The 22,127-nt window shown below is 40.0% G+C and overlaps 1 protein-coding gene across 1 annotated transcript; it reads left to right on the forward strand.

Annotated features, from left to right (window-relative positions):
• The first annotated feature begins 17,942 nt into the window (after positions 1–17,942).
• Positions 17,943–18,479, forward strand: LOC149218255 (uncharacterized). Its single transcript, XM_089386516.1, has one exon. It carries the CDS (start codon positions 17,943–17,945, stop codon positions 18,477–18,479), a length of 537 nt encoding a protein of 178 aa, XP_089242642.1.
• Positions 18,480–22,127: the final 3,648 nt, after the last annotated feature.

Raw genomic sequence — 22,127 nt, forward strand, 5'->3', positions numbered from 1 at the left:
AAGATGGACACCTGGAATTCGCTCTTTCGGTTCTCTTTTAGACCGAGAATTCTTGGAAGCTTTAAGGAAAGCCCTCTGACCCATGTATCTACTATAACCATTCTCAACAAAGACATTTTATAGATACCGGTCCTTAATCTTACTAATTAAACTAATTTAATAATTTTGACCCCGGTCCTATTGTCAAACTAGCCGTTGGTCTAGTTAGCTGTTGGAGGCTCCGCTCAGACTATTTAGCATGCTACGTTGGATCTATTTCTTCAACTTGTCCTGATGATGAACCACACTAGTTGGTTCGAAACGCGTTGACAAATGGTACTCCATGTGATTTTCGCTGAAAAATCTCTCACAAGTTTGTATGATTTGAACTCCTAGAATTTTTTAGTGCGTGTTATTCTGTGTTGTTTTTTTTACTTTTTAGAGACTTTAGGTGTAATTTAGATATTGTGTGATTAATTAATTGAAAATTTTTCATTGTGGAAGAACTACCAAGACAATCACGTAGGATACTCGGGGATCCCCCTGAGTAAAGATTAAAGCAGAAAAATCTAAATCTTCTGAAATTGGAACTGTAGCAGAAACAAAAACTTCTATTATTATAGATTATGATGTAAGAGGAACTGAAGTTAATCAACCTATAACATCTGCTATTTTAGATCTTGAAGTAATAGAAACTGAATTTGATCAAACTCGGAATTTAACATCACACCAAGCAGTAACTGATTTACAAATTATTGAACTCGTTCAAACTGAATCAGATACTAGAGAATCTTCCAATAGAAATCCCATTTCCGAACCAGATATTGACGAACCTGAGTCTGATATTTCTGAGCCTGAAATTCATACATCTGCTACAACACATATTCTGGATCCTCCACTTTCACCACATGTGAAACTTATCATTACTGATAGTCTCCCTCCTAGTCTTATTTCCATTGAAGAACTTGTTTCAGACGAAGAGGAAGAACCTATAGTTTCTACCAGTGAACCTGCAGATATCTTAGAACTTTTGTTTCGATCTCTTCACCCTGACCCTTGGTATTTTACACCCTTGAACTTTTTAGGGCAAGGGATTCTGTGTTACACGACTCCTTATTCTACCGTACCTAGTTTTGACTGGTCCACAATGATTCCTAGAAGTGTTGTGTCATATACATCTATGTTTTCCACTTCTCTAGAGTCCACATTGTATGGTGGTTTTTTACCACCTAGATATCACTCTCTCGCAGGAGCTTATTCAAGAGCTTCTTCCTCAAACTCATCTTCAAACATGTCAATTGGTGTAATTAACCCTACCAATGAAGGTTTGGCATCTGAAAAAGCCATTAATATGATTTCTGGTAATATTGATAATCCACGAGCTAACCCAATAGGTGGTTATTATCCGCCTGGGGGGAACCATCATATCCTCCGCCGAGAGGATAACCTTTTAGTGGACATTACCCGGTAGCTGGGGGAAACCCCCCACCGAAAACTACTTTAATTATGTTCAAATTCCTCAAACTAGTTTTGGTCATCCTGTTATGCCTCAACCCACTGCAGGAATGCCTTACCCTGGATTGAATACAATCTGGAACCCTTCTCAACAGTCAATTCTTGTTGCTTCTCAAGTACCTTCATATCAACCTGGCCAACCTCTTGGACAACCTATGCAACAAATGCATTTTCAAGGTATACCTTTTCAAGTCCAAACAACCGTCCAGGCTAACCCATCGACACATGTCCAACAGTTGCTTCAGCAGTCCGCCCCAAGTACCCATCAAACCGTAGGGCAGTCTGTCATGCCAACAAATGTTCAGAACCCAGGTTTAGGATCGCCTCAAACTCCCATTCCAGGAGTATTGCAGTCAACTATCCCGCTTACATCACAGTTCACTATGCAACCCCTTATTCAATATTTACCTCAAGCATCTAGTGCTCAATCCATTCGTACGATTCCTTCAGCACTTCAAATACCTATTATTTAGCCTAGCATCCCATATGTGCAAGTACCTCTTCAAGGGCTACCTTTCCAAGGTTTACCCCATAGTTAGTTTGTTCAATGTACACCTTTTCAAACTCAATTTCTCCAAGGCTAACCCTTGCAAAGCCAACCCTTTCAAGGACAATTTGTTCAAGGTCAAATGGGTCTGAGTCTCCCCTTCTAGAATCAACCGTACCCAGGTCATACATTTCAACAACCTATTCAACTCCAATACGGTATGGCTCATCCTGGATACCCAGGAGGTATGCAAATTCCAACTGCTCAGGCTATCCTAGGATATCCTAGATATCCTCCTCCCGGTACGAGACTCGTCCCTCAAGGTTATCAATATCCATCGCAAGAACCCAATCGCCAGTTGCCCTTCATTGCAACTTTGGATTTGCCTGACCTTTCTCGGTTAACTAATGATCCACTTTTTTATTTTCCCTATTGGTCGAATATTCCTACTAAGTTTCCCAGTGATATTCCTAAGTTCGAAGGTAAGTTGGGTGAATATCCATCCAACCATGTCATGACCTACCATCTTTGGTGCGTGTCCAACTCATTAAGCGATGATTCTATTAGATTACGAATTTTTCAAGGAACCTTGATCGGTTCAACGACCAAATGGTATGTAGAATTATCGTGCACTTCCTTCAACATGTTTAACGCCCTCGCTACATCTTTTTTGACCCATTTTCAGCTACCCATTCGGTATGACAATGGAACTGAACTTTTGACTTCTTTGAAGAAATCAACGTCAACCCATAACTCAGATCACATTCACGAATGGAGGCAGAGACATCGCCTAGTTAAAGTTTATATTCCATACAAAATTTTGGCCGAATGGTTCATAAAATCTCTTTTACCAGTAATAATTGAAGATGGGGCCAAAGGGGGTGTTGTAACTGAAGAGCAGGTAATTGCTTGCGCTTCTCGATCTTGTTTATACTCAGTCTGGTATTTTGTATGAAAAAATACTAGATTTACCCTGATCTACTCCAAATAATCCACATCTTCCAGGATCACATGTCGTAGATGACATGATTGGTTATGTGAGCCAAAAATCTAAGAACAAAAAGAAAAATTCTAAGAATGTTCAGGTTTCAACTCTATCTGATTCACCTGATGAAGATCCTTCTCCCGGAATTACTTCCGAAATCAACGTCGTAGATTCATCTATTGGCAAGGGTAAACCATCCAAAAATAAAAAAAAAGGGAAAAGGAAAAACTAAACAAGACAACTGCTCTAAGGAGAAATCAACCAAGAACGAACCATCTGACGAAAAGAGGAAACCTCACTATCCTTGCTTAATTTGTGAGGAAGATCATTACACTAAGGAGTGCCCTCATCGGGCCGAAGTTTCCAAATTCGTCAAAGGTTCACCCACGCCTATTGTTTTGAAGGATCCTTTTCTTCCACAAGACAGTAAAATGGCCTCTCACGACCAATCCTCCTCATCCTCATCAACATATATCATGATGATGTCTTCCAAAGTTATGGTAGCAACAAGATCCAAAGATTACACGTCAAAGAGTCCTGTTGAAAATGGAGATGAATCCAGTTCACTTGATCAAACTTCCGCATCTACGCCTCCTTCTTCTGAACCGCTACATATTGAAAAAATGAATCTGATATTATAATTCATCTGCCTCCTAAGGGTATGCTTCGTAAGTCAGCCTTTAATCCTCATGCGAGGGTTGCCCAAAATTATAACATCGTCAAAGATCTGGCTATGTCACCTTCGGCCATGTCTGCCCTTGAAGTGCTACAAACTTGTCTAGCACAAAGGAAATTATTATTATTAGCCATAGGAGTTGTAGATCCTCAAGACTCCCATTTGATTGTTTTTGATCTCGAAAATCATGTCCCGCGTCTCCCACACCAACTGGATTTTCAGATACCAGTTCACGTCAAAACTCGACAAGTTTTTCGAACAGTGATTGACGAAGGAGCGTCGACATGTATTATTCCCATTGCCTATTGGAAAGCCTTGGGTTCTCCAAAGTCAGTCAATATCCCACAACTTTGAAAGCCTTCGATGGAAGATGGTTTCGTCTGTATGGACTTTTAGATGATTTTCTAATCGAGTTAGCGGGAAAAACAGTTGCAATAGACGTTGAGGTTGTTGATGCTCAACTTAACTATAACCTTTTTTGTGGTCAGAGTTGGACATATGCCATGGTGGCAGTAATCTCATCATATTTTAGGATGATTATCTTTCTTCACAAAGGAAGAATTGTGAAATTGGATCAATTATCCTACTATACCTCTGACCCTAATTCTACTAGAGGTATCCTATTTGTTGGAAAATCCACCACTCCATATGAAGAAGTCGGTGTTGGTCTGCTCAAAGACTCATATTTGATGGGAACTTTCGCATTCCCTCCACCCATTATTCTTCATAATGAAGCACAGATTAACATGATTACATCAAGTACTTTCAAAATGGGAGATCCATGGAAAGTACCGTCAAAATAAAAAATGATCTTATATGGCAATGAAATGCCTCGTAGTCCTTTTGAGTTAGCCTATGAGGCCATTCAGTCTTTTTCCAACCCATCAACATCTGATGATGATCAAATGAATATGATCATTGATGAATATTCTCATTTGTCACGCTTGGAACCAATCTCTATGCCTGATCCTTTTAACAAAGATTTTTTAACTGATGAAGGGATTATGGAAGTTATGACCTTGGATGAAATGCCATGGAACGATACTCATCATCGTTCAACTTTCTTACCATCCTTTGATAAAATTGAGAATAATTTCTCATCATTATTTTCATCTGAGACCCTTAACGATCCTCAAAATCCAATATCTACCCTTTCTTCCAGTTCTGAACAAAATTTAGGGAACATATCAACAACGATACCTATCGATATCTCAATGAAACCCAGAATAATTGAAAATATTCATATAGGAGATTCTTTTTCATTAGAAGAGATTTCAACTTACAAAGCCCTATTTCAAGAATTTTGTGACATTTTTGCCTGGTCCTACGAAGAGATGCCAGGAATCGACCCTAGCATTGTTGTACATGAAATAAAAACTTATCTGGATGTTAAGCGAAAATCTGTTGCCATCAAAACTGAGGTTGAAAAATTGTTAAAAGTAGGATTCACTTACCCTGTTCCTTTAACCAATTGGGTATCAAATATTGTGCCCGTTAATAAAAAGTAAGGAACTATTTGAGTATGTGTTGATTACCGAGATATCAATAAATCTTGTCCCAAGGACAATTATCCAACTCCGTATATCGACCAAATTGTCGACGACTATGCCGGAAATGAAATTTTTTCCTTTATGGATGGATTTTCTGGCTACAATTAGATAAACATACTCCCTGTCAATCAATATAAAACTGCATTTATATGCCCATGGGGAACTTTTGCTTATCACAAACTCCCATTTGGCCTAAAAAATGTTGGCACAACTTTTCAATGAGAAATGTCTTATGCATTCCACAATATCAAGCATATTGTTCAGCCTTATTTAGATGACCTCCCAACTCATTCCATGAAACGACAGGATCACCCATTGCACTTAAAAACAATTTTCATTAGGTGTAGGCATTACAATATTTACTTGAATCCGCACAAATGTGTCTTTTGTGTACAATCCAGTTGGCTTCTAGGTTTCATCATTTCGAAGGAAGGCATTTGTGTCGATCCCCTCAAGGTAGAGGCAATTTTGAATTTGCCTGCTCCTTCTAGCCTTACTCAACTCCAAAGTTTGCAAGGGAAGGCAAACTTTTTGCGTAGATTCATCCACAATTATGCTGAACTAACACAGGGTTTTACTCGACTATTGAAAAAGGGTATTCCATTTTTCTGGGATGAGCTTGTTGATAAATATTTTGATGCATTAAAGCATGCACTGACTAATGCGCCTTTACTGCATCCACCCGATTATCATCGAGACTACTTTCTGTACTTAGTTACATTTGATGCCACCATTGGCATGGTGTTAGTCCAAGAGGATGATTCTAGCAGCGAACATGTGATTTACTATTTGAGTAGGAGTCTCACTAAAATTGAGATTAAATACACACATGTGGAGAAGCTAGCCTTGGCAGTTGTATAAGTTGTTCAACGATTTCGTCACTATATACTTCTCCAAAAAACCAATATTATTTCAGGTTGCAACCCCATGATGTACATTCTTACAAAACAATTGCTAGGGGGGGAATACTCGAAGTAGATAGTCATTCTACAAGAGCTTGATCTGGAATTTTAAAAATCCAAATCAAAGAAATCCTTGGTTTTCGTTGAACTATTGTGTGACCCCCCCATACTAATATAGAAACTATAGCAAAAGATTATTTTGCTAACGAATCTCTCTTTCTTATTAGTATGTTAGATCCGTGGTATGGAGACATCATTATATATCTCCAAACACAAAATTTTAGGCTTGAGTTATCCAAAACTAATCATCAGCGAATCCGATACCAATCCCAACAATACAACATTATTGGCGACACTCTTTATCATCGTGGTGTCGATTCTGTATTCCGACGTTGTTTAACTTTTCAAGAAGCCAAAAAAACTTTAAATGACTGCCACTCTGGAGCATGTGGCGGTCACATTTCTGGGTATGCTACTGCCCAAAAGATATTACGTGCTGGCTATTTTTGGCCGTCAATGTTTAAAGACTACATCACTACAGTCCGAAAATGCCATAATTGCCAAATTTATGATCGCAAAATGTGAGCACCTCCCGCTCCTCTTCACCCAATCATAGCTGTCGGTCCTTTTGCCAAATGGGGCATTGACTTCGTCACTTGTAACCCTCACTCGGCCGGGGGGCATGGATATATCATCCTTGCAGTTGATTACTTTACAAAATGGGCCGAGGCGATGCCTACATATCGAGACGACAACGAAACTACAACTATTTTCATTTTCAATCATGTGATTGCTCGGTTCGGCGTTCCACAAGCTATTGTTACAGACCATGGTAGTCATTTTCGTAACTTTATGATGGTCGAACTATCCGCGCAACTTGGCCTCTACCATGATAGCTCTACTCTGTATTATCCACAAGCTAATGGTCAGGTCGAAGCTATCAATAAATTTTTAACCAATATGATTAAACAGATAGTTGGTATGCATAAAGGAAACTGGCACTCTATGCTCTTTTCAACACTATGGGCTTACCGCACTATTGTAAAAACATCGACCGATTTTACCCCTTTCCAACTTGTTTATGGTTTGGAAGTCGTATTACCTATTGAATGTGAAATTCCATCTCTTAAATTAGTTATTGAATTATTACTTGCTACCTCTACAGATGAAGAACACTTTGTACATTTAGCCCATCTAGATGAAAATCGTCGTAATGTCATATTGGCTAGTGAAGCTCACCATAAACATGTCAAAGCCCAATACGATCAAAACATTAATTCTCGTACATATTATGAAGGTGCTCAAGCTCGTGACAAGCTAGGTGTAGGGAAATTCGAGCCCATGTGGCATGGCCCTTACATCATAAAACGCGTATTAGCTAAAGGTGCCTATGAGATGATTGATTATGATGGTGTTCCTTTAGGAAAGCCCAGAAATGGTCTTTACCTAAAGAAATATTTTGCATAAAATTTTGGTGAATATTTGTACATTATTTACCATTTTTAAGTATGTGTGATAAATTAGCGTTTTTACTACTTCTCCTGCTTATCTCGTTTTTACACTTGATTTGTAGATGTCGACATTTTCTCCAACTTACATGGGCTTTGTTGATGGCATTAGTCATAGTACTCAGAATTTATCTTCCGCAGCCTAGGTTATCTATTCACCCAATGATGAGCTAGTCTCTATTCACGAAATATGTCTCGGTCAAACAACGAACAATATAGCAGAATATAGCATAGTCATTGAGCTATTAGTTTATTCCATTACAATTGGTATCCGACGTTTGATCGTTAGGTTAGATTCACAGCTCGTAGTATTACATTTAAATGGTGTCTATTCAGTAAGGATTCCAACCATGTTAAGGATGTTTTTACAAGTCCGTCTCTTGGAAAGGCAATTTGATTATATCGAATATCAACACATTCCGAGATATTTAAACACATTGACAGATGCATTGGCGAATCATGTGTTAAATAGACATTTGCAACATTTGTAAATTAAAAACAATATTCATTCATATTTTGATCGAGATAAACATAGATAAAATAATAGTTTTTTCATTAAAATATAGTTTGGGTGTGTCTAAAAATATGTCATCTGAGGACATAAGGCCCCGTGGCCTTTTATTTTCCAAATATGCTGACACCCAAAAGTAAAAAATGGTCCTAGAAACTAGAACAATTAAGCCTGATGATGCTCATGATAACACACAATAGCACAAGCAACTCGACGTAGCAAACATCTGAGAGGCCATGGAACCCCAACTACGTGCCTCTGGTAGGCGCGTGGAATGTCATCAACTCCAGTCTCTGGGATGTTGGCAGTCAACCTCTCAAGGTTGTGCTCCAACTCTTTCAAGATGTCATCTGCCTCTGGGTTCCCAGCTGCAGCTACCATAGGTTGCTCGCCTCATCTATCATATCATCTCATCCTGACTGGTTGGTTTGGACCCACATCTGCACATGCGTTTCATATAATTAGCCTCTGAAGACCAAAAACACTTAAAAATTGAAAATTTTGAAAATATGTCAAAATTAGAAATTCTTACCTAGATCCCCCCACTGAGTTTCGGCTAGAAGTTGGATATCAAGATCACCTCTATAATCTATCTCATCATACAGAAAGTCCTCGATCAGAACAATCTACTAGCTCAGCCAGTCAAAACACTCTATCGTATACCTCACTACAAGCCAATCACCACCACGGTGTTCCATCAGTGCAACCCACCTCATCAAGCATGGATCCCTCGAACCTCCCTCGTCTTCCAGAATCTATTGTGGTCGAAGAATAGGAACCCTCTCTAGGGAAAAAGCAACTAGAATGGCACCATAACCAAAAATTTTCAGTTTACCATTCTTGCACCTAGTCAACTGGCCCTTCATATTTACCACTACTGCCTCGCACTAGTTATATACCGTGGACTCCCAACATTCCCCAAACATTTTCATAAGTGCCTGTTTGGCTAGCTGAAGGGCAGCACTACCACACAGTTTGAAAACAGTGAAAGTAATGGTCCTCAAGGGTAAACGTTCGATGGACTGAATGTCAATCCATCCAACTTTGGGCGATGCACCCCTACAAAAGCATCATAGATATCCATTAGTATTATCTCCCCCTACTCTCGATCCAAATAGAGAAAGATCGAATCCCCAATGAGATAACCCAGTTAGGAAATAAATGTCATCGGCATCAATGGTGAGGCGATGACCAACAATAACAAAACACTATTCCTGGACATTCCAGGTCCTCACCAACCATGTCATCAAATCTACCTGGGCTTTCATCCCAGGGATTAGCCAGTATTTCAAGAGGCCACAAGTCCTGAGAGCCTGCAAAGTGGTCGAATCCGCCAAAGCAGCCACATCATTGGCTTTGTGCTCTCTTTCCCTCCACTCCATTTTTGAGCAATCAAATGACCTGAAATTACCATTTTAAAGCAGTTAGAAGCATTTTTGAAATTCATTTCATGTTTTTTGGGCTTCAAAATTTGTTTTAAAAAGAGCCCACAATGCCTGTGCGACCACCCTTTTAAGGACAAGGTGCAGCTGCATGGAAATTTCCAGCAGAATTCTGCGCAGTCTGAGAATTTCCGTATGGAAAATTTTATTAGCCTTCGCGGGCCCGATTAAACGAAACCCGCACAAGTCGGAGGGTGCATTTTCAAACTTCCTTCCGGAAGCAGTGTCAAACGAAGAAGCCCAAAAAGCATTAGCTCTCCTTGAAAAGGAGGTGATCCAGCCACACCTTCCAGTACGGCTACCTTGTTATGACTTCACTCCAGTCATTAGCCCAGCCTTCGGCATCCCCCTCCTTGCGGTTAATATTTGTCCCAAAAAACCAAATGAAATCTTAAAATGAAAAAATAAACAGATATAAAGCTAAGTTATGGAGAGATCTTCTACCTGGAGGAAACAGTGCGCAATTTCATCCACTGGTTGGCTCAGAATCAATCCTGGAAGTTTCACGGTAAAAACCCCTCTCTCTGCTCTGAACTGGTGAAAATGCAAATGGTGAAAATAAATTACTTTTTCCCACTTTTACAAGTTTTCTAAGCCTAAAAAAGATTATTTTTTATGTTTTGAATCTTTTTGAGAGGGAAAACACTCTTTGGAGCAATTATGACGGGTGGCTGAGTTTAAATGTGCAGGATCGTTTATGGAGTCAAGATAAATCATTTTTGACATTTTAGCAAACTTTTATCGCTTTTTATGCTCTTAAAAATTTACGAAAAGAGAAAATCATGGAGTCTTCTTTTAAGCCCTTTTCAGACTTTTTCAAAATGAAAAGATTGTCAAATATTTGCTTGTTTGAACTCGTAAAAGTAAATGAACAACCGTCTACTCAGTATAAGTTTACCCCTTTTACGGACTGGGCCAGTACAGTTTATGAAAAAGGTATATGTTGATCAAACATGGTCAATAGAGTTCTCTCTTGTATTATTTTATCCTTTTCTGGACCTGAGAGACTAAACTAATGAAAAAGAACCTGATGGAGTCTACTTATGTTTTTCTTTTGACTCTCTAAAAAAGAAAAACGTTGAGATTTACTTTTTCCGGGCTTGTTAAAATTTTACGGTTAAAGAGCTGAATGAGTTTTCTTTTTGTGTCTTTTTCAACCTCTTAAAAGAAAACAACATCGAATTACCCCTTTACTGGACTCGTAAAAATTAAACAATATAGGACTCGTTAAGCATGACGAGACTGAACCATTCCTTCTTAGGGTTCGTTAAAAATACTTTGATGGACTCTTCCAAAGGATGAGCTTACATTCCAAGAATATGTTATCCTCCTCAAGCTTGTAAAAAATAAAGAGGTACTTTCCAGTAATGGTGGGGGGAAATTGGGGAAAGTGTCCATTTTTACATCATCAGTTAAAAGGTAGCATGTCGCTCTTGAACACGGCACTCCATCCCATTCATGTTCGGGTTGGGAAATCCATTTTCCTTACAGTTAATCAAACCTCATTGAAAGTATTCATGGTTTTGGGTATTATTGTTGAGTCGAATGCTGCCAAATTATTATAGTGTCATTGTGTGTTCAAGAGAAGTCCAACCTTGGTTCAAATCCCTTTGAAAAATCTTTACCTTCATTCGCATCGGCCATCCTTGAGTCAGTCCTTGCAATTATTTTCAAAACTTGATATCATGTTTCGTGTCATAGGCTTTCTTATGACGAATCACTTCCTATCGACTTCAGCTCATTATCTAGGAAGTTGATTTAGAAACCTTCAGTACCTTGAAGCCTGCATGCCTTAATGGCAGGTTTTTCGCTTTCGACAACAGGTTCTCATCATTGGCCTTCGATCGAACGATTCTATGAGTGTTTGACTTCAGATCACATATTTGCACTTCATAGATTGTATTGGGAGTACCTTGAGAACCATTGTCATTATTGGAGGTTTCTCTCGTGCTTGTTAACGGTTCACACCAATGACCGGTAATCAAGTGGTTCCTACCATGTTCGACTTCGAGACATTCACTTGCATAGTTAGAATCGTATTGTGGATCGATAGATGGAGATCGAGACCCTGGATCTAGTTTCATTAATCCAGGTTGCGACGAGATTTTATATTCATGATTAAGTAGACAGATGGTTGTGTCCATGTTGTGTCTACCATCTATATGATATTAGTTTTTCTATGCTTGTTCATTGAGTTCTCTTTACTCTGAGTATGGGAATGCTACCTCAAAGATTATTTTTCATATATTTTGCATTGTGTTCCCTTGAATGTTCGTTGTAGGCTTCCGACCATTGCCTCTGATAAGATCCTTGGAATGATAAAGCGCTTCAATCTTGTAAACTTATTTTTCAGACTTCGCACTTTAAGGGGCAATCTGTTACACGTTAATTTTTCGCCATGACACTTGATCAGTTTATGGATATTTTTACCATCCGTGAACATGTTGAAACCAACTCCCTTAGAAGTCAAACAACTCAAAATATGTTAAAGTACATGAGAAATTTGGGTCAAATAGCCCTTACACCTTGTTAATTTCCACATGCGCCGATTTCTCTAGCATTTCCTATGCACTCGCTGAAATTGACTTTGAGAACAGCATAGAGCTGCGCTCTGTCTATAACTATAAACCCGTGTAGGTGAATTCTAGAAAGTAAAAATAAGAAGTACATTCTAGAAACATATTTGGTCGAATATTTCCCAACTAAAATTTTCCATGTGATGACTATTCGAACTATAACCCTCATAAGATGCATATCCATCCCTTTTCTCATGGTAACCTCATCCCCCATTAAAGGAGGTTCATCCTCCTCTTAGGGATCTGGAACTTCCTCCCCTTTTATCTATAAAAGGACTAAAGGGTTGAGGGATCAAGGAGGTCAAAATTCAGAGAATACAAACTTATGTTGTTAGTTTGAGATTGGAGAGCTTGTCATATAAGGAGGAGATTGAAGGCATTTGGGAGGGACCTCAAAACATCACAGCGAAGGTTGTAAGGCTCGTCTTATCTTTTGATTAATACAAATGAGCACTTTCTCCCATTGATTTTGTCTTTTGTAATAATCAATAGTTTGCAATTGTTTATTATGTTCATTAAGGCAAGTTCAATCCCTAATTTCCTTGATCATTAGGCTAAGTTGTTTGAATTATTATATCACATGTGCTTTTGATCCTTTTATGGATTATGATTGCAGATCCTATCAAGCATTGAAGAGCTACATCAAGTCACAACAAGGGATCTTCATCAGGCATTTCGTGAAACTGGTAAGAGGTCTATCCATTAGCTAGACTATTTATAATTCGAACAAGTTCAACTTAGGGAAAGAGTCAGTTCATTTGTCATGATTGTCTCTAGTTTCCATTTAGGATCTAGGGAGATCGCTCTTGTCCACAAGAGGGATTGTCCGGTGTAATAGTTAGGTCATGCCTCAAAGAAATAAGCCTTGTGTAAATTAGTTTATTTGCACAAAGTGGACATTATTTTGTTACAATATACTATGAGGGATGGTAAAAAATGTATCAATGATCTAGCTAATATTCTTGATGATTGGGAGTTTTTATACTTTGACTCCACTAGTTGTTCTAGGGGATTGATTTTACCTTGGAGGAAAAAAGAAATTAATGCAAGTCACAACCCACTAAAAAAGGATAAAACATTTGTTGTTCGAGTCTATGGAATTGAGGATATACGCATCAATACTCCAACATATGTTAATACCAAGGGAAGGCTAAGCTCGTAGCTATTGTTTCATGATGATTGACCTATTTTGATATGTCCCTGGTGAACAAGTAGTGTAAAAGGAGGTCCATGCAGTGAATTCCATCTTAATTATGTATTCCTCCTTGGAACAAGGTTCAATTAATTCTTTGAAGTTTTTAAATCAAATCCTTTTATTTTGGAAAGGACCATTAAGGTCCTTTTAGAAGGAAGTAGAAGGCAGTAAGTCTTTTATGTTGAGTGAAGGTTTAGCAAGAAATGGCACCTTTCTTTTACCATCCCTCGCTAGTATTCGATTGTAATTATTTAGTGGTTCACTTTCTCCAATCATATATTTGGCACCATATTCAATTATTGATATATGACTGCTTGAGGGTGGGTAATCTACTTCCCCATCCCCGCATATGGTATGCCCACCATTAGTTATTGCAATAATAAGTAGTAAGGTCAAGTAAAGTAAGGTAATGAGGTATGGGTTTGAACCTTGAAATGATTGGATTGACCGCTTTGAGCATTCTTCCAAACCGAGTAAGTTGTCTAGTCTCGACGCCTAGAGATCCTCCAGGTCCACCCAACCACCTCCTATATTTATTGGGTGGTTTATATCCCAGTAGTTCTCTCACATTTGAAATGTCTAATGGTGTTATAAAATTTTCTCATACCACTTTTATGGGTGAACAAATGAACCCTTGGTACCCAAAAACATACCTATCCTTATATGATATTAAAATCCTTCTGATAAGCCACGTTCATTAATTGAGTATTTATGTTTGATTTCCATCTCCCTCTCTTAGCTAGGAAGGTGTGCAACCAACCAATCGAAATTGAATGGAAAATAATATCATAAATGACATGTCAGGTTTTGGAGGGGCAGGTATGTGATTGTGAAGGGTTGATCCCTTCCTCGAAGGCTTACCAGTAACTGATAGTTCATCTTAAAACAAATAAATTATCACTAGTAAGTGGAAATTCATATTAAGACAAAGAAACTAGTTTAGGTGAGATCTCACCACCACCTTCCAAAAATAACATAAGCGAGGGTTAGACCCTTCTAAAACGAAGTTGGAGATGGTTGACATAGATTATCAACCAGAAATCTCTAATAAACTATGATTTGTCTTCCATTCCGAAGAGTTTTAACCATCCTACTTCTTGGCCTTATTCGAGTATAATTCATAAATCTTGCTTATTCCTCTAAAATCATACTCAATCCAATGTGATATTTTCTCACAAGCAATAGTGAAGTGGTATTTCCTTAATCTTTCCCAACCCTTGTTAGTAGATGAAATTACTAGATAAAATCCTTTTAGTGGTTTTGGCTTGTAGAAGTGGTTGAAACTACTAGAGAGGATGTACTAACATTTTTTACTTTGATTCAAGTCTGAGTATTATTCTTTGTGATTTATAGTTGATCAGTGAAGAGTTTACAACACTTAATATAAAGATATAGCCTATGTGTAGAATAAGTGCCATATTGGAATAATATTTTTCCTATAAGTTTCTTAGGCAAAGAATTCTTATTATTGGTGGTGATTTCAATTTCTCCTTGGGAAGGTTTGAGATATGGGTTAATTACACTAATATAGATGTTCTTACTAAGTACTTCATGAGAAAATTAAAGGATTTGTGTCTATATGACATAGAGTTGAAGCAATTGAAGCACACATGGAGGAATATGTGCAACGGAGATGGAAGATTAGTTAATAGGATTAATCATTTCTTGGTGAGTGATGCTTTTGAAGCACGTTCAATGAGGATTATGCAACAAGTCATTATGAGCAGCAACTTTAACCATATGCCTACATTCATGGAGATTGCAAAAGTTGAGGAAAAAAAACTAGCCCCTTTAAATTTAATTCAAATTGGCTAGCAAATGAAGAATATATAGATCGAGGAAAGGAGCGACGGGATGTCGGGCGACTGGGGTTAGGGAATCAATGTCGATGAGCGACACAGTTTAGAGGGAACAGGGATAGACCAGTTTGAAGACCCCGTTTCAGAACCTCTGCGGCTACCTGGAAGTGCCCATTAGCTATTTACGGCTCAGCATTCCGGTTAGTTTTGTTTTACCCTAGACGGTTATCAGTCTTCCACTGACATTCTTGCAGGCAGCTGTTAGCTAGGGATTTTGATAGTTATGGAGGACATAGTTGATTATACCGCGGATCCTATGGAGAACCAGCCCATATGGACACAGATTGGGACCACATAGGAGGATTTCTTCTCGTTTGACCATGAATTCACAGCGGAAGTAGAAGCCCTCCCTACTTTCTCAAGGCCGTGCATACCTTCCATCTCTCCGCCCAAAGAAGCCTCGGCTGTTCAAGACTACACAGGCCCTCCTCTCCTACCAGGTGCCCTGTCTGTAACAGAATGATCGCGAGATCTGGGTTTTCAAATCTTAGGGCAGGGTTTAGGTGCTATTCACTCTGTGGCGGGGCTAGACAAACCCTCGGGAGGAAATCTTCCGGAGCAAGAAGCCCAGGCACCAGCTTTATCAGCACCCTTGGACGCGGGGACACCTCTCCTGGGCAATTTCACGGGCATTGGAATTATTACTGGGCATTTTGAAAATATTAGGGCAAAAGGCCCTACGGCAATAAAAGGTACAACCACACATGCAGAGGAACAGTCTGGCAGAACGAAGGAAGGCACAAGCAGCAAACACAAAGGGGCTTCCAAGAGGAAAAGATGCCTTCTACAGAGCAGCAGCGAAATCTTCCTTAAACTAACCGAGGACACGCCGTTTCGAGAAGCTATGGATTCAGCAGAGAAAGTATTGGTGGGATGCGTCAGGGGCAGGCACTACAGTGTGGAGAGACTGCAAAAATGGGCAATGGAAGTCTGGGGTCATCATTTGATGGAACCCCCTAGGGTTCAAACCTTTGTCAAAGAATGGTTTGCCCTGAGATTTAAATGTCTCGCTCACACGAACTGGGTCCTCTCCACGATTTGCACATTGACCAGGCTCCAGTCCTCCTTCGAAGGTGGACGCCAATGTTCGATCCTGAACAAGAGCGAGTGGAGGCTGGACCTATCTGGGTGCGTCTTCCGGAACTTCCCTGTCACTTCTGGATAGAGCAGATTTTCAGGCAGATGGGGGATGCTATGGGTACTTAACTTACCTATGATGAATCTTTTCTAACGACTGGAAGAATGGCTTATGCTAGAATTCTAGTGCACCTTGACCTTTCGGAAGGGTTACCTAAGTACATTAACATACAATGGAGGAATGCTATGAGGAGGCAGATGCTGGACTATGAAGGGATACCCTTCAGATGTAGGCGTTGCCACAAGGTGGGGCACCTATTCAAAGACTGTCCACTAAATAAGTGGAACATTAGGAAGGATGTGCGACAGTCTACTCAGGAATCACAGGAGCAGGAGGCTCAATCGCATGGAGATCCTGTTAGGGAGGAACAGCCTCGGGCTTCTAATGTCATGCATAGGTGCACCACTCCTCGTTCTAGAGGAACAACAACCTTATCGAGTCCTGGGATGAGGTCTACAGAACCGGCTCAGAGCAACTCGAGGAAGGGTGGTAGGCCGCCTCATCGCCCTCTGCCACCAATTCCAGCTCCGGCCATGGCAGCCTCAAGTGACTCCAATACTTCGGGTATGAATTCCATTCACCTGACCCCCTCTCATTTCATTTCTAATAATTATATTAATTCAATAACTGGGCAATCTCTGGGACCGGGAATTGTAAATTCGATGGCGGCCCCTATTCAAATATTATGTGATATTGCTCCCCCTCCCACTTCTTTCCCCTCCACCCCCCTCCATTTTTTGTACCCCTCCTCCGGCGCTCTCTGCCTCCATGACTGCTCCCTCTGAGCCTAGATACAATACACGTTCTCGAACGAAGAAATCAGTCCAAGATCATGTCAGTCTTGACATCTTCCATCCCCCTCCCCCTCCCAAGGCTTCCCGCGACCGTCCATCTGATGTTAAACGTGCACAGGCACAAGCGGATGACGATATTGCTTTGGGCAAACAATCCACCATCCCTGGGGTTCTTAGAGCCAGAATAGCCCCCTCTGAACCCCCTCCATGAAGATTTTATCCTTCAATTGCAGAGGGCTAGCTAGGCCCGATAAAAAACTAGCTCTTCGTCGACTAATCTCTGCCGACTTACTGGATATTATTTTCCTTCAAGAGACCTTAGGCTCTGCTGCGGATATTACTCGCGCTCTTGAGGTATCTCTTCCGGGATGGAACTTTTCAGGATTGGATGCCCAAGGCTGATCTGGAGGGTTCGCTTTGGGCATCAACCCTCGATCTATCAAATCAATTAACAGCTAGGGAGGGGTCGGATATATAGGGGCTGATGTACACTCTGCCGAGTTGGGAATGCTATTCAGAATAATCAATATATACAGGCCTTGCCAAAATCGACTTGAGTTTTGGGACCATTTGCTGAGAATAGATTTATTATCAGTCGATAATTTGGTTGTTGGAGGTGACCTCAATTTTTCCATAGGTCGCTCTGAATCCTAGGGACAACAGGCTCAAAGGGACACCCTCTCAGACTACTTCTCGTCCATTCTAAAATTTCACCACCTGATTGATATTTCCACTGCAAAGATACAAGCCACATGGAGGAACAATCGAGTTGGTGAAAATGCCCTAGCAAGGAGACTGGACAGATTTTTAGTCAAAGAATAGGTTATGGATCTGGGTTTCAACATCAGGCAATGGGTTGGCACGGGTGGACTATCAAACCATCTGCCTATTTATATGGAAATGGAAAGTGGTAGAGCTAGGCCGAAGGGTCCGTTTAAATTCAGTTCAACCTGGCTCAAGGAACCTTCGTATATCAGCATGGTGACTGATTTCTGGAAAGCTAACCCTCTAGGGGGGAGGGGAGATATTACAACAGGCTTTATCCATAATCTCACAGAGTTGAAGAAGATGTCCAAAATCTGGGCTCACCAAAAAAGATTACAGGATGATCAATCTCTGAGACAGATTGACATTGAGTTGGCGGAATTTGAAAATGAGCTGGGTGGCCTATATAGCTCAGAGGAACATAAGAATAAAATCACTTCCCTCTATTCGTCCTATGGAAAAATTCTTAAAGAGAGGGAAGACAAATGGAGACTGAGAAGCAGGGCTATCTGGATACAGGAGGGAGATGCTAATACAAAGTTTTATCAAAAGTTTGCTAATGGGAGGAAAGCAATAAATACCATCTGGCATATGTAGGATGAACAGGGAAGGACAACAAACACTTTCCCTCAGCTTGCTTCTCTAGCCAACTCTCATTTTAAAAAGGCCTATAATGACCCCAGGGAGGCTAACTTGGCAAAAATAATTAGGGTATCTCAACTTTTCCCAAGTTTTATGGAGCAAGAAGATGAAGACAATCTGATGCAACAGGTAACTTTAAAGGAGCTAGAGGCCACCTTGAAATGGTTTAACAAGGACAAAAGCCCAAGAACATATGGTTGGTCTATCGAATTCTATCTGGCTTTCTTCGATTTGATTGGTTCGGATCTACTTCGAGTACTTGAGGAGTCAAGAGCTTCAAATCATTTGGAAGACGCAATAACCTCCACCTTTATTGCTCTCATTCCGAAGTCTGATAATCCGACCACTTTTGATGAATTCCATCCCATTTCGCTTTGTAACTGCCTGTATAAGATTATTGCCAAAATTATAGCAAACAGATTGAAGCCAATCTTATCCAAGCACATCTTGTAGGAACAATTTTCTTTCCTACAGGACAGGAAAATCTATGAGGCGATTGGGATTGCTCAGGAAGTTTTACACTCACTCCATAGCAAAAAAAGCAAAGGTATGATCATGAAGGTTGATTTATCTAAAGCATTTGACAGAGTGAATTGGTTATACTTGAGAATGCTTTTAACTCACCTTGGATTCCCTTTCAATTTTATTAAATGGATTATGGGATGCATAACTAACATCCCATTTAGTGTCCTAGTTAATGGGAGTGCAGCTCCATTCTTTACTTTGGCTCGAGCACTGCGGCAAGGGTGTCCCCTCTCACCACTTCTGTTTCTTCTGATAATGGAAGGGCTCAGCCGAATTATAAAAGAAGAACATAAGAGAGGAAGGTTAAAGGTTATAAAGATAACAGACGATTTCACACTCACCCACCTACTGTTTGTAGATGATGTGCTGATATTTCTCGATGGAAGCGTTGGAGACCTGACTATTATCAGAGATATATTTTCATTATTTCAGAAAGCCATGGGGATGATAATTAATGATGGAAAATCTACTTTGACGACTATTGCCTGCTCACACCATGAAATTCATTATGCTCTTCACCGATTCCACTTTGCACAGGTTGGTCTGGAGGAGGGACTAAAATATATGGGTTATAAGTTAAAGCCCATTGGATATAAAATAGCGGATTGGACTTGGCTCATTGCCAAGTTGGAAAAGAGACTCAGCATATGGTATCTCAGATTTTTATCACGAGCTGGCCGACTTATACTTATCAAGAGTGTCCTGGAAGCAACCCTGGTCTATTGGATGTCCCTAGCTTGGATACCTAGAGGCATTTTGACAAGGATTCAAACACTCTGCCACAGATTCTTATGGAGGGGTAGTCATCTGGGAAGAATTTTTTCATGGGCTAAATGGGATGCACTCACACTTCCGAAAAAATGGGGAGGTTAGGGACTCAAAAAGCTTGATGATTTTTCCTCAGCTCTGGCAATGAAACTAGGTCGGCAGTTGGTCACATCAGACAGTTTGTGGACAAGAGTGGCTTACTCAAAATACATTGCCCCTTTACAAACTCTGGATTGGATCCGGAGACCGGTAAGAACCAATGCAGGTATCTCGATCATTTGGAAGGTTGTCTTGAAAGCATTGGATCCCATCCGAGCGGGCATTACTTGGCGAATACATTCGTGGAGTAGGGTGCATATTGGAATTGATTCGTGGATTGGATGTGGGAATATGCACAGATTACCTCTAGATCTTCTTTTGCACCTAGGAGAGCAAAATATCACACACCTTGCTCATATAGCAGATGAGGCAAACTCCTCTCTCCTTCATCAAGCTTGGAAATCGGGCCTTCAGCTCAACATTCCTCCACGTTGGTAGCAGCTCTAGAAGGACTATATACAGGCTCTCTCGGAGGCTCATATTCACATCACTGAGGGAGATGATGAGATCATATGGGCTTTGGCAAAATCGGGGAGATATACTCCAAAAGAAGGATATTTAGTTCTGGCGGAGCCACGGAAGCCCCAGATTCTTCATACCTGGTGGAAACACCTCTGGAAGCTGAAGGCGCCTCCCAGATCCAGATTATTAATGTGGTGCATTCTGAGAAATAAAATCCCCACTGGGGATAATCTGATGAAGCGTTCCTACCATGGTCCTCACTGGTGTTATCTTTTCAACATTGAAGGTGAATCTGCTTCTCACCTTTTCTTGAATTGCCATGAAGCTCGCAAGTTATGGTCCCTTGTGATAGCAACCATCCCCACATCATGTAACTGGCAGGCAGACTCTCTATTAGAAACCTGGAACCTGTGGTATTCCACAGTCATGCCCCACAAATTAAGGAACCTCCCCTTGCTGTTCTATTGGGTTGTTTGGATAGCCCGCAATCTTTTAATTTTTCAGAATACCCCCCCCCCCATTTGGTCTACAATTGTAGCCATGATCAAAGAAGATTATGATCTCATCCATGATGACCCACCCCCCCTGCTCAAGGAACATCACACAGGAATAGTTTGACCCCCGCATGCCATGGGCATACTTTGACGGGGCTGCACAAGAGGAAGGTTATGGAGGGGGTGCAATTCTTCATTTAACAGAGAGACACTCATTCAGCGTGATAATGGGCTTCAAGAGGGGTACTAATAACTTTGTGGAACTTTCAATAGCTTTACATATTATCTGTTTTGCCCTGGAGAAGAATTTCCATGCATTACAATTGTTTGGGGACTCTAAAATTGTTTGCGACTGGTTGAATAAAAGCTCTTACTGTTGGTCTTTCTCATTGAGACACATTCTAGATGAAGCTTTAAGATTGATATCTAATTTTCATTTTTTTACATGTAATCACATCTACAGGGAGCAGAACACAGATGTTGACTGTCTTTCCAAAGAAGGCGCGATCCGGGAGCCAGGCATCTGGTTGATTCGTGAACAGAACGAAGGAGTACATTACCAATACTATCATAGGCCATTTATGGACATTTTGGATTAATTTCTGGACTCTGTTCTTATATTTTTGTACATATTTCTATTTGTTGATACTGATCTGATTTGCGGCCATCTATTTGAATGGCACAATACATGGTTTTGAATATTATCTCCCTGCGTGGATTAAGATAATATCTTTCTATTTTGAACTGTTGGTTTTTATTTGGATACTATTCACAGTCTTTGTTGGGCTATTACCTCCTTGCGTGGATACATGTATTTAGCTATGAAGCTTCCTCAGAAGATGATATCTTCTGGCAAACATTTCAAAATATGCACATGCATCTACAAAATGTAATTTCTGTTCTTTAATGAAATTATGAATTTTTCCATGGGAAAAAAAGAAGAATATATAGAGATGATTAAGGAGACATCAAATCGTTTCAATATCTTCTCTAGAGAATCAACAACATTGCATTTTTTAAGAAACATAAAGAGTGTTGAGAAATTATATATAGATTGGGCTCATAAGGAAAGGATGAATGATGATTTGTGTTTTATGGATATGGATGCTTAACAGGAGATGTATGATAGGGAGAAAGCACAATTTTCTTACAAATTTTTTTAAAAATGAGTACAACGTATCGAAGCAAAAAAGGAGAAGATTATTATTGAAAAGTAATTGGATTAGATGCTCATGAGTTAGGCTTTATAGTTGTC

The sequence above is a fragment of the Pinus tabuliformis genome, chromosome Q (assembly GCF_031772625.1).
Source record: "Pinus tabuliformis cultivar Carrire ecotype Pingquan chromosome Q, CPIR1, whole genome shotgun sequence".
NCBI classification, from domain to species: Eukaryota; Viridiplantae; Streptophyta; class Pinopsida; order Pinales; family Pinaceae; genus Pinus; species Pinus tabuliformis.

Excerpts from the sequence above, each read along its gene's own strand:
- LOC149218255 (XM_089386516.1), top strand. The coding sequence starts at position 17,943 with ATGGATCTGGGTTTCAACATCAGGCAATGGGTTGGCACGGGTGGACTA.